Source organism: Oncorhynchus keta, chromosome 15 (genome assembly GCF_023373465.1).
Source record: "Oncorhynchus keta strain PuntledgeMale-10-30-2019 chromosome 15, Oket_V2, whole genome shotgun sequence".
Classification (NCBI taxonomy): Eukaryota; Metazoa; Chordata; class Actinopteri; order Salmoniformes; family Salmonidae; genus Oncorhynchus; species Oncorhynchus keta.
The window spans coordinates 19605271-19625320 of record NC_068435.1 but is presented as its reverse complement, the minus strand read 5'-3'; the positions used below and the strand labels follow the sequence as shown (position 1 = coordinate 19625320).

Below are 20050 nucleotides of genomic sequence, written 5' to 3'. Positions count from 1 at the left end.
CATGCAACCTTGTTTACAAGTTAGAACACTGGAATTTGAGATGTAATCTACACCCCGATTAGGCTGATAGAAATCCTCATTATTTAGTTGAATGATTTAGAATTTGAGCTGCATTATTTCTATATAGGGTTAGTATCATTTTCTCGTTCTGATCTAAATGTGAGTGGGATGGGTGTGGCTTCGTGACAATGTTCAAGAGAGTAGCTGCTCGTGGCCTCCCGAGTGGCGCAGCATCACAGTGCTAGAGGCATCACTACAGACCCGGGTTTAATCCCAGGCAGTGTCACAGCCGTCGTGACTGGGAGACTCATGAGGTGGCACACAATTGGGCCAGCGTTGTCCGGGTTAGGGGAAGGTTTGGCTGGCCAGGATGTCCTCTCCTTGTAGCGGGACGGGTGCATGCCCGCTGACTTCGGTTGCCAGTTGTACGGTGTTTCCTCTGGCACATTGGTGCGGCTGAACATTGTGTCAAGAAGCAGTGCAGCTGCTCACTAATTTGACAGCTCTAATGCGGTTGACGGTTGATCTGATTGAATCTAGGCCTTTGACTTTTTAAATCTGTATATCATATGTTATATGTGGTAGAAGAATGACACTATGTTCTCAAACAATTGTGATTGTTCTGATTTGTGTTTGTATCTCTAAGTTATGTCCCAGACATAACCTCTTGTCTGCAGCTGTAATCTGGTGTAGAGAGCACCAATTCAGACTATTGGAGTTCTCTCACATAGGAAGTGGTCATGAAAAAAAACAAAAGTACTGAAAGCAGAAGTGTTAAACTAATTTGTCTGGCACAGATAGACAGATTGACAGACAGACACACCAGCAGACTGGCATCTATAAGGTAAGGTTTCACTTACTGTATATACTGTATGGTGGTGGGAAAAGTACCCAATGTTCATACTTGAGTAAAAGTAAACATACCTTCATAGAAAATGACTCAAGTAAAAGTCTAATAATATGCTAAATATGTGTATGCAACCAATAACATTTGATTTGATTTGCTATAGCGTGTGTGTTTGTGTGTTGCTTTCGGAATAGCATTTACTCTTATTCACGGCAGATTCAAATTAAAAGTTAGTCGCCCAGTAAAATACTACTTGAGTAAAAGTATTTGGTGTTAAATATACAGGCGCCACCATTTTCGTGTTTTAATTTTATTTACAGATAGCCAGGGGCACACTCCAACACTCAGATATTATTTACAGATAGCCAGGGGCACACTCCAACACTCAGATATTATTTACAGATAGCCAGGGGCACGTTCCAACACTCAGATATTATTTACAGATAGCCAGGGGCACACTCCAACACTCAGATATTATTTACAGATAGCCAGGGGCACACTCCAACACTATTATTTACAGATAGCCAGGGGCACACTCCAACACTCAGATATTATTTACAGATAGCCAGGGGCACACTTATTTACAGATAGCCAGGGGCACACACTCCAACACTCAGATATTATTTACAGATAGCCAGGGGCACACTCCAACACTCAGATATTATTTACAGATAGCCAGGGGCACACTCCAACACTCAGATATTATTTACAGATAGCCAGGGGCACACTCCAACACTCAGATATTATTTACAGATAGCCAGGGGCACACTCCAACACTCAGATATTATTTACAGATAGCCAGGGGCACACTCCAACACTCAGATATTATTTACAGATAGCCAGGGGCACACTCCAACACTCAGATATTATTTACAGATAGCCAGGGGCACACTCCAACACTCAGATATTATTTACAGATAGCCAGGGGCACACTCCAACACTCAGATATTATTTACAGATAGCCAGGGGCACACTCCAACACTCAGATATTATTTACAGATAGCCAGGGGCACACTCCAACACTCAGATATTATTTACAAACAAAGCATTTAAAGATTTAAAATGTAACGAGTACTTTTGGGTGTCAGGGAAAATGTATGTAGTAAAAAGTACATTATTTTCTTTAGAAATGTAGGAAAGTAAAAGTAGTCAAAAATATCAATAGTAAAGTACAGATACTCCCAAAACTACTTAAGTATTTTTATCTAATTACTTCACACCAATGATGGTGTTACATCATTACAACAGAAAACACACTCAGAGAAGAGTGATTATTCAAATCAAACCAATATAATAGGTTATCTACAACAACATAATAAACATAATCCGAAGTCATCTTAAACTTAGAAAAATACTAACTAATAAAAAATGTATAGGTTGTTATTTTACCAGGTTACTTAATTTAGTTCTACAGTATTTGATGAGACCCAGACACAAAAATATTTTGGTTCGGGAATAGTATTTGGCCATACGGCATGCAGACTGGTAGTGAAGTGGTTAAAGTGATGCTCCGGAACTTTAGTAACATTTCAGCCAGTAGTTTTGAAAGTGGTGCTCACGAGCTAAAACGGGTCACCCAATTGTGTACTACATCATTCATTGCGCATGATATGTGTTGCGTCCCGCCAAAAAATACAACAAATATATTTATTTATTTGTGCAATTCGTACGATATGTTAGAAATCCAATTCGTACAATATATTACACATTTGTTGTGCTTAAGACCCCGGACTGCATCTTTAAGGGTTCTCACATTAAATCTGGCAGGCACTGCTTTCATATGTGAGGAGGGTACAGCTACTGTAGGCTACCCACACAACTGAGAAAAGAAAGGAGGTTTTGCATATTGGCACGTGTAAGTGTTTGTGTGTGCATGCGCATGCATGCGTGCATGTGGGTGTTTCAATCTCAGTGCCAGTAAAATGATACATGGGGTATATGGGGACAAGTAATTATCAAAGTAGTGAAAAAATTATTGTGAGAAAAAAAGACAAATCAAAAAGGTAGATAGTATGGCCATCATTTTTATCCTACATTTTGTGAGACTCATTCATAATCAAAACACCATTCCTTTTAGAAAATTAAATGACAAAGTCTATTTGAATTGGCTTACCCAACGTCTCCCATTTACTCCTCAGCGGCACCATGAAAACCAACTGCTCCTTCACCGAGGTAGACCGCCTCATGAAATCACTGGAACTTGCCATCTATGTGCCCATCTTCGTGTGCGGCCTTGTCCTCAACATCCTGGCCCTGGTTGTCTTCTGCTTCCTCCTCCGCAAGTGGACAGAGTCCACCATCTACATGACCAACCTGGCCCTCCTGGACCTCCTTCTCCTCCTCCTGCTCCCATTTAAGATGCACGCCACCATCCACCACTGGGAAGCCCACCACCGCTTCCTCTGCTCCTTCCTGGAGAGCCTGTACTTTGTGGGCATGTACGGCAGCATCTACACCATTGTTTGCATAGCCATGGACCGCTGGGTGGCCATACGCCACCCCTTCCGCGCCAAGCAGCTCCGCTCCCGCCGGGCCGCTCTGGGGATCTGCATCCTGGTCTGGGTGGTGGTGCTGGGGGGCACCTCACCCATCTACTCGTTCCGCATGGCGGGAAATGGGTCCTTCCACTGCTTCCACGGCTTCTCAGAGAAGGGCTGGCGCCCAGATGTGATCAGCTGCCTCTTGGGCTTTGGGTTTGTGGGGCCTGCCCTGGTGCTGGTGGTGTGTTCGGCACAGAGCATCCGGACGCTGAGGCAGTCCGGCAAAGAGAGCCATAAGAACAGAGCCTGTGTGAGGATCATCTACAGCAGTCTCTGTGCCTTCCTGGTCCCCTTCACGCCTAGCCACCTGGGCATCCTGCTGCAGTTCCTGGTGAGTTAATTACTAACAGGCCCGGCTCCAGGATGACATGCCTGAGTGGGCATTTTAAATCTATGGGGGGGAACAACTAGTATTGCTATATAGCCCTAATACCACAAGGTAGATTGGTCCTACGACTGTTCACATGTATCTGAAATGTAGCCGTACACATCAACAACCATCGCTTTATATAATAGCACAAGAAAGATATGCCCCACTACAACATGTGTATCTGAAATGCAGCCAAGCTCCAGTAGGCCTAGACTACACATAACTTGCACCTAAAAACATACACAGATCAGCTCAACAGGTTGAGCACCACTAACTTATCAAAGATTCTTACAGGCTTCATAACTTAAACTTCAATTATTACAACTATAGGCTACATTTCTGTCAAATGTGTGACAGTACGCTACGCAATGAGTGTAACCAAGCCGCTACTTCTCTAGAGAGTTTCAGAAAAGCTAACTAAATAAAACAAAGTGCATATTCTATAGTCATAGCTGATGTGAAATGTCTTACATGACAGTAGCTCATTTGAATCTGCCGTGAATAAGAGTAAATGCCAATCCGAAAGCAACACACAAACACACACGCTATAGCAATTCAAATCAAATGTTATTGGTTGCATACACATATTTAGCAGATGTTATTGCGGTGGTAGCGAAATGCTTGTGTCCCAAGCTCCAACAGTGCAGAATTATCTAACAATACACATTCATCTAAAAAGTAAAATAATGGAATTGAGAAATATTATCACTTAACAATTGAACATCCCTGGTCATCTCTACTGCCTCTGATCTGGCGGGCTCACTTAACACAAATGCTTTGTATGTAAATAATGTCTATCTGTACAAAAATAACACATTTAAAATTGTGCGATCTGGTTTTCTTGATATAAGGAATTTTTAATTATTTATACTTTTACTTTTGATACTTAAGTATATTTTAGCAATTACATTTACTTTTGATACTTATGTATATTTAAAACCAAATACTTTTAGACTTTTACTGAAGAGGTATTTTACTGGGTTACTTTTACTTGAGTCATTTTCTATTAAGGTATCTTTACTTTTACTGTAGTATAACAATTGGGTACTTTTTCCACCACTGATAAAGTGAACAGTGTTTCATGTCTATGTACATAGGGCAGCAGGTGCAGGGTTGAAAAAATGTGTGGTAGCCGGATAGCAACAGTGAGTAAGTTCAGGGCAGGGTACTGGCTGGAGTCCAGCTAGTGATGCCTATTTAAGTCTGATAGAAGCTCCATGCAAGACAAATTTTCTGATGTATTGCAATTTTTCACTGGTTCAGTCTGAAACTTTGCACATCCACTGCTGCCATCTAGTGGCCAACATCTAAATTGCGCCTAAACTGCAAAATTATATTATGGCCTTTCTCTTGCATTTCAAAGATGAAAAAATATATATATATACGCATGTTTTTGGTTTGTAATATCTTTAACCAGATCTAATGTGTTATATTCTCCTACATTAATTTCACATTTCAAAGTGTTTCCTTTCAAATAGTATCAAGAATATGCATATCCTTACTTCAGGTTCTGAGCTACCTGCAGTTAGATTTGGGTATGTCATTTTAGGGGAAAATTGAAAAAAAGGGTTCGATCCTTAAGATTAAGAGAAGCCCCAGAAAGACTGGTAGCCCAAGATACGCTCATAAAAACAGCACTCACTGTGAGCATCGATTCAGGACCATGGACAAAAGGCTATCGCCAGTCAGCATGATGAAAGGATAAGGGCTGAGATTCTATCCATGAATTCGGATAGTCAAGCTAGCACGCAGGCTAGGTAGTTTAGGTATCAGCAGCCAATCCATTATGGTCTGGAAACTATAGTGTGCGTTGATTGGTCAATAGCAACACAACGTTGTAGAGTATTTGCATGAAGTTCAGTTTTTCCCAAATTTGGTCCCACCCTGTTCACGTCCCTCACCCATGCTCACATCGCCCAATGGTCCCCTCGCCCACTTCGCTTCCTTCATTGAAAATGCTTCCGTTGTTTCCTCACCCCCAACGTGAAGTGTCGATCTCTTGTGTAACGTTAGATTCACTGCCAATTTCAACGTCACCTCAGAGCACAATCAATAGGCTACATTGGTCATTGCCTGTATTCTTGTCATAAGAAGGAATTCCCCTCGACCATGCCCACAAATTGTGGAAAACAAACATTCTTTCCCATTGGCCCCATTGTAAAAGAGCTAACTTCGTTTTAACATGTATGTTATACAGAAATATCTAAAACGTCAGAAAAGCTGCTGTGTTGTTCAATGTACATGTGGCCAGGTCCAAATCCCAACCTACGGTTCACAAGGATCACATTTAGGCAAATAGAACCTGGGAGAAAAGCCCTGTGGCTTCAGGCTATTTGCAGCTATGTGTGTGGAATAGTATAGTCCGTTTGTAACTCCACTCACTACTTGTAGCTGTATAGTCCATTTGATTGTGTCGTTGGTCTTGGCTATCTTCATATTCCGGTCAGCAGCCAGCGAGCACTCACTCACGTGGCTGTTAGCACCATCATGAAAAGGGGCACGAGGGAAGCCCTACAATTTTACATTTTTCTAAGTAATGAGAACACGCGGGAGCAGGCAATGTTGAAAAGTAATCTTTAGACATGGTTATACCTGCCTAAAACAAGCAGAAAACACAAAGTTTGCATTTGAAAAAGCTGAAGTTTGAGTGGCCATGCCAGAACCTGGAGGTGAACCTGATCAAACATCTCTGAGGAGACCTGAAAATAGCTGTGCAGCGACGCTCCCCATCCAACCTGACAGAGCTTGAGAGGATCTGCACAGAAGAATGGAAGAAACCCCCCCAAATACAGGTGTGCCAAGCCTGTAGTGTCATACCCAAGAATACTCGAGGCTGTAATCACTGCCAAAGATGCTCCAAAAAAGTACTGAGTAAAGGGTTTTTTCTAAACCTGTTTTTGCTTTGTCATTATGGGGTATTATGTGTAGATTGATGAGGGGAAAAAACAATGTAATCCCTTTTAGTATAAGGCACTGTAAAAACGTTCTTGCGGTTATCTTATGTGCATTAATATGTCTGGGACAACTTTTTTCCCCTGGCCATGTGACTTGACCAGGAAAAACTCTAAGCCTTACAGGAATACTATCTCCTCCTAGGTACGCCAAGACGTGATCCAGGACTGCATGGCCAAGACGAATATCAGCCTGTTCCTGCAGGTGGCCATGAGTCTGGCCAACATCACGTGTTGTCTGGATGCTCTGTGTTACTACTTCATCACCAGGGAAGTGAGGAGCTCCAAGCAGACCTTCACCTTCAGGAGGTCCGGGTCTAGCAGCCAGAGAAGAGCCACCACCAGCACCTCAGAGCTCTGACAAGACCCGTGGAGGGACAAACACTGAGCCGAACTGGTTTAAATTATGTTTCAACCAGTTTTGCCTACTGGGAAATTACTGTGTGTGTGAAATCTTACTCGCTGTATGAAAAATTCTGCCACTGTTTGAGGACAAGGGATGTTGAGTAGGAAATAGGAGTATTTATTATTGAAAACCTATGCATTTCGGCCCAATTTTTCAGACTTACCTCGGACAAGAGTTAACCCTAGGAGACCAGGTGTTTTAATATATTTAACTTTCACTATATTTCACTGCTTCGCTTAAGTAAAAAGTTTTAAACTTCTTTTACCACAAAATACTTTTAAAGAGCTGAAGCAATTCAAACAACATTTTCTTGGAAATGTTCCATTTGATTACAATTGTTTGTGCCTTGTGCAATGCCATCTATATGTGTACTGTATGTTCTGAGAAGGGACTCATGAGACTTTATCATCAGATGAGTGATGTGGGCTAAGACAGCACGCCCCTAGTTTCAACTGACGGCATACGGAGAAAACCTAATTTGTCTGTGCGTAGGCTGAATGTCGCTGTGGTTACGATAAAACACATGTACACAAACTATGCCTTCAGAAAGTATTGCTCTCTCTGTACATCCAAGGGCCAGCCGTGCTGACCTGTTTTGAGCCAATTGCAATTGTGGCACCTGACCACACGACTGAACAGTAGTCCAGGTGTGACAAAACTAGTGCCTGTAGGACCTGCCTTGTTGATAGTGCTGTTAAGAAGGTAGAAACTAGAGCCTGTAGGACCTGCCTTGTTGATAGTGCTGTTAAGAAGGTAGAAACTAGAGCCTGTAGGACCTGCCTTGTTGATAGTGCTGTTAAGAAGGTAGAAACTAGAGCCTGTAGGACCTGCCTTGTTGATAGTGCTGTTAAGAAGGTAGAAACTAGAGCCTGTAGGACCTGCCTTGTTGATAGTGCTATTAAGAAGGTAGAAACTGTTGTTGATAGTGCTGTTAAGAAGGTAGAAACCCTGTAGGACCTTTGTTGATAGTGCTGTTAAGAAGGTAGAAACTAGAGCCTGTAGGACCTGCCTTGTTGATAGTGCTATTAAGAAGGTAGAAACTAGAGCCTGTAGGGCCTGCCTTGTTGATAGTGCTGTTAAGAAGGTAGAAACTAGAGCCTGTAGGACCTGCCTTGTTGATAGTGCTGTTAAGAAGGTAGAAACTAGAGCCTGTAGGACCTGCCTTGTTGATAGTGCTGTTAAGAAGGTAGAAACTAGTGCCTGTAGGACCTGCCCTGTTGATAGTGCTGTTAAGAAAGGAAAACAGTGCTTTATTATGGACAGACTTCTCCCCAGCTTAGCTACTGTTGTATCAATATGTTTTGACCTTGACAGTTTACAATACAGGGTTACTCCAGGCAGTTTAGTCACCTCAACTTGTTCAATTTACACATTATTTATTACAAGATTTAGTTGAGGTTTAGGGTTTAGTGAATGATTTGTCCCAAATAGTTTTTGAAATATTTAGGACAAACGTATTCTTGCCACCCATTCTGAAACTATCTGCAGCTATTTGTTAAGTGTTGCAGTCATTCCAGTTGCTGTATTAGCTGACGTGTTGAGTCATCCACATACAGTTGAAGTCAGATGTTTACATACACAACCACTCCACAAATTTAGAAAAATGCTTATTGAAATTCTCAATTATGGTGGATTTATCAGTGGTGACAGTATTTCCTATCTTCAGTGCAGTGGGCAGTGGGCAGCTGGGAGGAGGTGTTCTTATTCTCCATGGACTTTACAGTGTCCCAGAACTTTTTTGAGTTAGTGTTGCAGGAAGCAAATTTCTGCTTGAAAAAGCTAGCCTTGGCTTTTCTAACTACCTGTGTATAATGGTTTCCAGCTTCCCTGAACAGCTGCATATCACGGGGGCTGTTCGATGCTAATGCAGAATGCCATAGGATGTTTTTGTGTTGGTTAAGGGCAGTCAGATCTGGGGAGAACCAAGGGCTATATCTGTTCCTGGTTCTAAATTTCTTGAATGGGGCATGTTTATTTAAGATGGTTAGGAAGGCATTTTTTTAAATATCCAGGCATCCTCTACTGACGGGATGAGATCAATATCCTTCCAGGATTCCCTGGGCCAGGTCGATTAGAAAGGCCTGCTCGCTGAATTGTTTCAGGGCGCTTTTGACAGTGATGAGTGGAGGTCGTTTGACTGCTGACCCATTACGGATGCAGGCAATGAGGCAGTCATTGCTGAGATCTTGGTTGAAGACAGCAAAGGTGTATTTAGAGGGCAAGAGGGTTAGGATGATATCTATGAGGGTGCCCGTGTTTAAGGCTTTGGGGAGGTACCTGGTAGGTTCATTGATAATTTGTGTGAGATTGAGGGCATCAAGCTTAGATTGTAGGATGGCTGGGGTGTTAAGTATGTTCCAGTTTAGGTCGCCTAGCAGCACGAGCTCTGAAGATAGATGGGGGGCAATCAGTTCACATATGGTGTCCAGAGCACAGCTGGGGGCAGAGGGTGGTCTATAGCAGGCGACAACGGTGAGAGACTTGTTTTTAGAGAGGTGGAATTTTAAAAGTAGAAGTTCAAATTGTTTGGGTACAGACCTGGATAGTAGGACAGAACTCTGCAGGCTATCTTTGCAGTAGATTGCAACACCGCCCCCTTTGGCAGTTCTATCTTGTCTGAAAATGTTGTAGTTTGGGATTAAAATTTCAGAATTTTTGGTGGTCTTCCTAAGCCAGGATTCAGACACTGCTAGAACATCCGGGTTGGAAGAGTGTGCTAAAGCAGTGAATAGAACAAACTTAGGAAGGAGGCTTCTAATGTTAACATGCATGAAACCAAGGCTATTACGGTTACAGAAGTCATCAAAAGAGAGCGCCTGGGGAATAGGAGTGGAGCTAGGCACTGCAGGGCCTGGATTCACCTCTACATCGCCAGAGGAACAGAGGAGGAGTAGGATAAGGCTACGGCTAAAAGAAATAAGAATTGGTCGTCTAGAACGTCTGGAACAGAGAGTAAAAGGAGGTTTCTGGGGGCGATAAAATAGCTTCAAGGTATAATGTACAGACAAGGGTATGGTAGGATGTGAATACAGTGGAGGTAAACCTATGTATTGAGTGATGAAGAGAGAGATATTGTCTCTAGAAACATAATTGAAACAGTGGGTGTCATCGCATGTGTGGGTGGTGGAACTAATAGGTTGGATAAGGTATAGTGAGCAGGACTAGAGGCTCTACAGTGAAATAAGCCAATAAACACTAACCAGAACAGCAATGGACAAGGCATATTGACATTAAGGAGAGGCATGCTTAGTCGAGTGATCAAAAGGGTCCAGTGAGTAGAGAGGTTGGTTGGGGTCACGGCGATTTAGACAGCTAGCCAGGCCATCGGTAGCAAGCTAGCATAGGATGGAGGTCTGTTATTAGCCACCTCGTGCGTTCGGTCGGTAGATTAGTGGGGTTCCGTGTGGTAGAGGGGATTAATCAAATCACACAACAACAACAAAAACAATAAATATAGTTATAGAGGACCAAGAAAAAAAAAAGAATAATATTTTTATTATAAAAATAATAAAAATAAATAAATAAATTGTCCGATATGTCTATTCAGATAGCAGCCGATAAGACAGCTAACGGTTAGCGGACCGCAGATGGGCGTTCAGGTAACGTCGCGACGGAGGAGCCAGCCGGATAACTCCTTCGGGTAGATAACGTCGATAGTCCAGTTGTGAAGGCCCGGTAGGGCTCCGCGTTGGCAGTAAAACGGGTCCGGATTGGTGATTGTAGCCCAGGAGTGATTGATGGAGTTCTTCAGCTGGCTAGCTCCGGAATAATTGATGTTTGCTCCGGAATCGACGAAAGCCCGATAGTCACACGGATAGCAGCTAGCTAGCTGCGAGATCCAGGTATGAATGTCCAGAGTTAGCGGTTGAAATCCAGGGACATGGAGAGAAAAATAGGTCCGGTATGTTCCGAGCCGCGCCGTACAAAACTGGCGATAGATATTCGAGCTAAAGGATAGCTGATGACCACAAACCGTGGTTAGCTGAATACTAACGATTAGCCAGTAAAGAAGCTAACTAGCTTCTGATTAGCTTCTGGCTAGCTTCTGGATTAGCTTCTGGCCAGCTTCTGGATTAGCTTCTGGCTAGCTTCTGGCTAGCTTCTATGGAGGATTACAGATTTGAGGTAAATAATACTTTTTTAAATAAATATAAATTGGTGATGCGGGTTGCAGGAGAGTGTTTTGAAGATGAGTTTATGGAAAATAAAAATATATATAAAAAGGTATGTGAAAAAAGTTGTAAATATATATATACGGGACACGACAAGACGAGGACAAAAGACGTCTGAACTGCTATGCCATCTTGGAACAAATTTGAGTCAATTGGAGGTGCACCTGTGGATGTATTTCAAGGCCTACCTTGAATCTCAGTGCCTCTTTGCTTGACATCATGGGAAAATCAAAAGAAATCTGCCAAGACCTCCATTTTTTTTGTAGACCTCCACAAGTCTGGTTCATACTTATTTCCAAATGCCTGAAGATTCCACGTTCATCTGTACAAACAATAGTACGCAAGTATAAACACCATGGGACCATGCAGCCATCATACCGCTCAGGAAGGAGACGCGTTCTGCCTCCTAGAGATGAACGTACATTGGTGCGAAAAGTGCAAATCAATCCCAGAACAACAGCAAAGGACCCTGTGAAGATGCTGGAGGAAACAGGTACAAAAGTATCTATATCCACAGTAAAACAAGTCCTATATCGACAAAACCTGAAAGGCCACTCAGCAAGGAAGAAGCCACTGCTCCAAAACCGCCATAAAAAAGCCAGACTACGGTTTGCAACTGCATATGGGGACAAAGATCGTACTTTTTGGAGAAATGTCCTCTGGTCTGATGAAACATTAATAGAACTGTTTGGCCATAATGACCATCGTTATGTTTGGAGGAAAAAGGGGGAGACTTGCGAGCTGAAGAACACCATCCCAACCGTGAAGCATGGGGGTGGCAGCATCATGTTGTGGGGGTGCTTTGCTGCAGGAGGGACTGGTGCACTTCACAAAATAGATGGCATCATGAGGAAGTTAAATTATGTAGAAATATTGAAGCAACATCCCAAGACATCAGTCAGGAAGTTAAAGTTTGTTCGCAAATGAGTCTTCCAAATGGACAATGACCCTAAGTATACTTCCAATGTTGTGGCAGAATGGCTTAAGGATAATAAAGTCAAGGTATTGGAGTGGCCATCACAAAGCCCTGACCTCAATCCTATAGAGAATGTGTGAGCAGAACTGATAAAGCGTGTGTGAGCAAGGAGGCCTAAAGACCTGACTCAGATCCATCAGCTCTGTCAGGAGGAATGGGCCAAAATTCACCCCACTTATTGTGGGAAGCTTGTGGAAGGCTACCCGAAACGTTTGACCCAAGCTAAACAATTTAAAGGCAATGCTACCAAAAAGTAATTGAGTGTATGTAAACTTCTGGCCCACTGGGAATGTGATGAAAGAAATTAAAGCTGAAATAAATATTCTCTCTACTTTTATTCTGACATTTCACATTCTTAAAATAAAGTGGTGATCCTAACTGACCTAGACAGGGAATTTTTACTTGGATTAAATGTCAGGAATTGTGAAAAACTGAGTTTAAATGTATTTGGCTAAGGTGTATGTAAACTTCCGACTTCAACTGTATGTACTGTATAGGAAGGATAGGATTGCAAAAGATACGTGACTGGATGAACATTGACCCCAACCCTGCTAAATAGTATAAAAAGCCTTTGCATTATTGTTTTAGCATTAATTTACGCTCTTGTGATAATTCACGACTGCTTTGTTAGACAACAGTCCAAAGAGAAGTCCACCTGTTATTAAAACCTATATTAGACTGTTTTTATATAACAGCAACCTTCAAACTTATGTTACTGACTGCCAAAATGTGTTTTGTTATGTCATTAGATTAAATTATTCAATTCAATTTTATTCTAACAACTTAAACAGTATTCTTTTTCATGTTTTCTTAAAAGTGGTTGTTCAAAACAATCCCTATCATCACGTTACATGTACCTTAACGTAACCTGGTGTTTTAAAGCTGATAGGAAGTGTTGTGGAAATCCAACACAGGGACACGAGAAGTCAATATTAAACGAATCACTCTTTATTGTCAGCAAACTGGAGAGGTCACAGTCAAACTTAGATGCATAAAGTACCAGTCTGAAGTGAGCTCTAAAATGGCTTTCCTTACATACAGCCTTATCTGCATAACAACCTACATAAACATGATACATTGGGTTGGTTCCTACATGTGTCTGGCACCGTCTCCTATCTTAATTTAAAGAACATATTCTGGGCGTTCTGCCAGATGGTCCCAAGGAAGGGGTTATGATGCCCCCCCTCATCTTTACCAAGCACAGGCAGGAAGCACAGATTGTTTATGACACCAAAGACAAGATGAACATTTTCAAGGCTATCTCTTCACACAATAACATTCCCTTCACATTTCCTTTACAGTTCTACAAAAAGTGTCACTGATGTCTAGCTGTACACTTGGGATCTTGATAATACATGGGCCTACAAGAGAAAAATGCACATATTCTGGCTTTGATGGAAAATCTGTTTTCATCTTCATGGTGTAAAACATAGAAGGCCAATAGAACACAGTGGTAAAGCCTTTTGATCAAACCCTGTTTCTTTGAGGAGATCTACCACCTTGCTGTAACTGCCTTATTCTTTCTCTTAAAGGTATATTTCACTTTTTTTAAGTGTCACTATTTTCTTTCGGCCTTAATGTTTATATAATTACATTTTGTACACACATGTGCAATGCTTAGCTTGCCAATCTGGTCCACAATCTTTAGGCATTCCCATCTCATCTAGCATTTGGGTTGGGTTGTTGTTTTTTAAGCAAACTGGGGGGGACGGAACGGAACTGATTTACGAATGACTGCCCTAAATTGGCCCAAGTACATCGGGCCGTTTCCGTCTACTGTAATTCAGACGACTTTGTCAGCATCGTACCAGAATCCCCCCAGAAGCAGCCCGATGCAAATTTAAATAAATGTATACAAAATGACCCGATTTAGTAATTTTAAATATTACTATTATACATTTTATACATACAAATTATACCCATCCACACATTTTTAAAACTATTTATTAATTTATTTTTTACCCCCTTTATATCATATCCAATAGTCTTGTCATCGTTGCAACTCCTTACGGCCTTGGGAGAGGCGAAGGTCGAGAGCCGTGCATCCTATGAAACACAACCCCACCAAGCCGCACTGCTTCTTGACACAATGCACACTTAACCCGGATGCCAGCCGCACAAATGTGTCAGAGGAAACACCGTACACCTGGTGACCGTGTCAGAGTGCATGCACCTGGCCCACCACAGGAGTCACTGCAGCATGATGGGACAAGGACATCCCAGCCGGCCGAACCCTCCATAAATGGGACTGTGGGCCAACTGTGCGTCGCCTAATGGGTCTCCCGGTCACGGCTGGGCTGGGAATCGAACCAGCATCTGTAGCAACGCAGTTGGCACTGCGACGCAGTGTTAGACACTGCTCCACCAGGGAGGCCCCATCCACAAAGGTTTTAACGCTTATCAATTGCCTTGCACAAAGTATCAAAATACTTAAAGAATTTAATTTAAATGTTAATTTTTCCCCCTTTTTCATAGTATCCAATTGTTAGTAGTTAGTGTCTTGTCTCATTGCTACAACTCCCGTACGGACTCGGGAGAGACGACAGTCAAGAGTCATGCGTCCTCCGAAACACAACCCAACCGCAATGCTTCTTAACACAGCGCGCATCCAACCCGGAAGCCAGCCGCACCAACGTGTCAGAGAAAACACAGTACACTTAGCAACCTGGTCAGCATGCACTGCGCCAGGGCCACCACAGGAGTCGCTAGTGCGCAACGAGACAAGGATATCCCAACCGGCCAAACCCTACCTAACCCAGACAACGCTAGGCCAACTGTGCGTCCCATGGACCTCCCGGGCGCGGCCGGCTGCGACAGAGCCTGGGCTCGAACCCAGAGTCTCTGTTGGCACAGCTAGTGCCAACAATGAGAAAATATGGAAAAATAAATACATGTTGACATGTTAATTATATAAAGCATCCCATGTAATCATCTTCCAGAGAGTAACCACAATCGGCCAGAGTCCCAAGTAATACATTTGTGCCAGAAAACACACACTGGAAACAGCCCAAGCTCAATCCCCACATCCTAGCCATAAGTGTGGTGAAGGAGGCTGAAGAAATTTGGCTTGTCACCTAAAACCCTCACAAACTTTTACAGATGCACAATTGAGAGCATCCTGTTGGGCTGTATCACCGCCTGGTACGGCAACTGTTCCGCCCACAACCGCTAGGCTCTCCAGAGAGTGATGCGGTCTGCACAACGTGTCACCGGGGGAAAACTACCTGACCTCCAGGACAGCTATAGCACCAAATGTCTCAGGAAGGCCAAAAAGATCATCAAGGACAAAAACCACCCGAGCCCCTGCCTGTTCACCATGCTACCATCCAGAAGGCGAGGTCAGTACAGGTGCATCAAAGCTGGGACCGAGAGACTGAAAAACAGCTTCTATCTCAAGGCCATCAGACTGTTAAACAGCAATCACTAACTCAGAGAGGCTGTTGCCTATATACAGACTCGAAAATAAATTGATCACTTGTCACTTTAATAATACCACTTTAATAAGGTATTGACTTGTTAATTGTTTACTCCATGTGTTGTCTGTTCACACTGCTATGCTTTATCTTGGCCAGGTCGCAGTTGCAAATGAGAACTTGTTCTCAACTAGCCTACCTGGTTAAATAAAGGTGAAATTAAAAATTAAAAAATATTTAACATTGCTCATCTCATAGGTATATAATGTATTTTATACCATCTATTGTATCTTGCCTATGCCGCTTGGTCATTGCTCATCCATATATTTATATGTACATATTCTCATTCACCCCTTTAGATTTGTGTGTATTAGGTAGTTCTTGTGGAATTGTTAGATTACTTGTTAGACATTACTGCACAGAACTAGAACAAGCATTTCGCTACACTCACATTAACATCTGCTGTGAATGTGAATGTGATCAAATCAAATTGTATTAGTCACATTCACCGAATACAGTGAAATACCTTACAGTGAAATGCTTACTTACCTGTCCCTAACCAACAACGCATTTTAAGAAAAATATGGATACGAATAATAAATAAAAGTAACAAGTAATTAAAGAGCAGCAGTAAAATAAAAATAGCGAGACTATATACAGGGGGTACCGTTACAGAGTCAATGTAAGGGGGGGCGCTGGTTAGTTGAGGTAATATGTACACGTAGGTAAAGTTATTAAAGTGACTATGCATAGATGATAACAACAGAGAGTAGCAGCGGTGTAAAATGGGGGTGGGCAATGCAAATAATCTGGGTAGCCATTTGATTAGATGTTCAGGAGTCTTATGGCTTGGGGGTAGAAGCTTTTAAGAAGCCTCTTGGATCTAGAGTTGGCACTCCGGTACCACTTGCCGTGCGGTAGCAGAGAGAACAGTCTCTGACTAGGGTGGCTGGAGTCTTTGACCATTTTTAGAGCCTTCCTCTGACACCGCCTGGTATAGAGGTCCTGGATGCCAGAAAGCTTGGCCCCAGTGAAGTACTGGGCCGTTCGCACTACCCTCTGTAGTGCCTTGCGGTCGGAGGCCGAAAAGTTGCCATACCAGGCAGGGATACAACCAGTCAGAATGCACTCGATGGTGCAGCTGTTAAACGTTTGAGGATCTGAGGACCCATGCCAAATCTTTTCAGTCTACTGAGGGGGAATAGGTTTTGTCGTGCCCTCTTCATGACTGTCTTGGTGTGTTTGGAGCATGTTAGTTTGTTGGTGATATGGACACCAAGGAACTTGAAGCTCTCAACCTGATCCACTACAGCCCCGTCGATGACAATGGGGGAGAGCTCTGTCCTCTTTTTCCTGTAGTCCACAATCATCTACTTTGTCTTGATCACGCTGAGGGAGAGGTTGTTGTCCTGGTACCACACGACCAGGTGTCCTCCTCCCTATAGGCTGTCTTGTCGTGGTCGGTGATCAGGCTTACCACTGTTGTGTCGTCTGCAAACTTAATGATGGTTTTGGAGTCGTGCCTGGCCGTGCAGTCATAAGGGAACAGGGAGTACAGGAGGGGACTGAGCACGCAACCCCGAGGGGCCCCTGTGTTGAGGATCAGTGTGGCAGATGTGCTGTTACCTACCCTTACCATCTGGGGGTGGCCCGTCAGGAAGTCCAGAATCCAGTTACAGAGGGAGGTGTTTAGTCCTAGGGTTCTTAGCTTATTGTTGAGCTTTGAGGGCACTATGGTGTTGAACGCTGAGCTGTCGTCAATGAATAGCATTCTCACATAGGTGTTCCTTTTGTCCAGGTGTGAAAGGGCAGTGTGGAGTGCAATAGAGATTGCATCATCTGTGGATCTGTTGGGGAAGTATGCAAATTAAAGTGGGTCTAGGGTTTCTGGGATAATGGGGTTGATGTGAGCCATGACCAGCCTTTCAAAGCACTTCATGGCTACGGACGTGAGTGCTACGGGTCGGTAGTCATTTAGGCAAAACAAATGTTTTGGACCTAGTCATTGATTTGGGCGTTTAACCGACTGAAAAACTTAGCTGAAGCATTGTTTGAAATGAATGCACTTACATCTGTTCTTCTAAAGATTCATGATATGATAAAAATTGATGGTGTTAAGCGATAGGTGGGAGGGGTTGAATGGAGCTGAAGGGTGGGACTAATAACAACAAGATTGTTTATTCAGTGTTGTTTATTAGTTTACTCCAATTGTTGGAGGGGTGGTAGGGTTTGCGGGGTATAGTAAAGGTATATTCTAAAAAAAGTGTGTATATGTATATATGTATGAATGTTTATATATTTATATATATTATTTTTTTCAGATCCTCAGAGAGTGCTTTGCCATGAGGTGCCATGTTGAACTTCCAGTGACCAGTCAGTATGAGGGAGATGACACCAAATTTAACACACCTGCTCCCCATTCACACCTGAGACCTTGTAACACTAACGAGTCACGTGACACCGGGGAGGGAAATGGCTAATTGGGCCCAATTTGGACATTTTCACTTAGGGGTGTACTCACTTTTGTTGCCAGCGGTTTAGACATTAATGGCTGTGTGTTGAGTTATTTTGAGGGGACAGCAAATTTAAACTGTTATACAAGTTTTATACTCACTACTTTACATTGTAGCAAAGAGTCATTTCTTCATTGTTGTCACATGAAAAGATATACTCAAATATTTACAAAAATGTGAGGGGTGTACTCACTTTTGTGATATACTGTATATATTTACCCCAAAAATATATGGCGGATTAGAATTTATGCAGAAAATTATATTGATGGAAGCAACGATCTATCCACATTATTAAAGCTGATCCACCCCTTGAAAAAGATTCATGAGAAACTGAACATGACACTGGCTGATAGCTGTGCCTCAGTTCTTGCACAATCTTCCACATTTACAGTCACTTCTGTCTCACAGTTGTCAACAATTTCACAGCTTGAGTACAGTTTAGAAGCTGGCATAAACAAGAACTGCTAAAAGAGGAAATGCCTTTATCTTTCAACCTCCAGCTCTGAAAGCTGCAGTAGTTCAGCGTCCGTCAGTCTGTTAATCAGTCAGTTAATAGGTCAGTCAGTCAGTCCATCCCAGCCCTCCAGAGATGTCCAAAATCACATACAAAACCACCCACTACAGGTACCCTCTCTGCACTGCATATTTTTCTCTCTGGCCCATTGCACAATGTGCAGAATAACATGAGGTTAGCATGAGGTTATAAGTAACAAGAACATTTCCCAGGACATAGACATATCTGATATTGTCAGAAAGCTTAAATTCTTGTTAATCTAACCGCACTGTCCAATTTACAGTAACTCTTACAGTGAAATAATATCATGCTATTGTTTCAGGAGTGTGCACAGTTATGAACTTGAAAAGTTATTAATAACACAATTAGGCACATTTGGGCAGACTTGACACAAAATGTTGAACAGAAATACAATGGTTCATTGGATCAGTCTAAAACTTTGCTCATACACTGCTGTCATCTAGTGGCCAAAATCTAAATTGCATCTGGCCTGGAATAATACATTATGGCCTTTCTCTTGCATTTCAAAGATGATGGTACAAAAACAATACAAAGAAACGATTGGTTTTTCTTTTACCAGATCTAAAGTGCATTGTTCTCCTACATTCATTTCACATTTCCACAAACTTCAAAGTGTTTCCTTTCAAATGCTATCAAGAATATGCATAGCCTTGCTTCACCGCCTGAGCTACAGGCAGTTGATTTGGGTATGTCATTTTAGGCGAAAATGGAAAAAAATGGTCCGATCTTTAAGAGTTTAAGGCTGTAACACAACACATTGGTAACTTTCTGAAGGCACTGTATTATTATATAATATACTGTAGATGGTCATGAACGTGTTAACATGGCGCATGCTAAGTTCTTACACATGCTGTATTTGTGTGATACGTCAAACGACAAATGTCAGGAAATTACTTTGGTAGGGTGTTGACATAAGAAGCACAATCATTTGTCCTGTATCGCTTAGTCTCGCTTCCCTTGTGAAATTGACTTCTGTCATGTTTGGATGTTGTGGGGATTTTTTTTTTTTACTTGTGTTGAGTGTGTGCAGTTTGTGTGGCAGGAGAGAGAGAGATGTCACTAATATCCCTGAAGTGTCCTAGATACATAATTCATGCACCAAATGTCTATTACAAGTTACATTACAGCTTCGGTCTATATACATGTTTGTTTTAGAATTATTTTTTTTATAAAGCTCTTGAATGTCTTCCTCTGAAGGGAGATGTCGTTGAAATGTAGCAATGTAATTTTCAATGATCATTGGTCATTGGTTTGATTTCTGTGCTTGAGTTAATGGTGTTTTGCGGAAATTGTATTTCTGTTTGTCTAAAACACACACAATGAAAAA

General features: G+C 42.3%; 1 protein-coding gene across 2 annotated transcripts; it reads left to right on the top strand.

Annotated features, from left to right (window-relative positions):
* Positions 1-751: 751 nt before the first annotated feature.
* Positions 752-20029, top strand: LOC118394590 (G-protein coupled receptor 55-like). Of its 2 annotated transcripts, none has more exons than XM_052463591.1 (3): positions 752-844; positions 2986-3718; positions 17997-20029. In XM_052463591.1, exons 2-3 carry the CDS (start codon positions 2993-2995, stop codon positions 18153-18155), a joined length of 885 nt encoding a protein of 294 aa, XP_052319551.1. In that variant the 5' UTR covers positions 752-844; positions 2986-2992; the 3' UTR covers positions 18156-20029. The 2 variants fall into 2 exon arrangements, with proteins under 2 accessions (XP_052319551.1, XP_035643811.1); XM_035787918.2 differs by lacking the exon at positions 17997-20029 and adding an exon at positions 6854-8004.
* Positions 20030-20050: the final 21 nt, after the last annotated feature.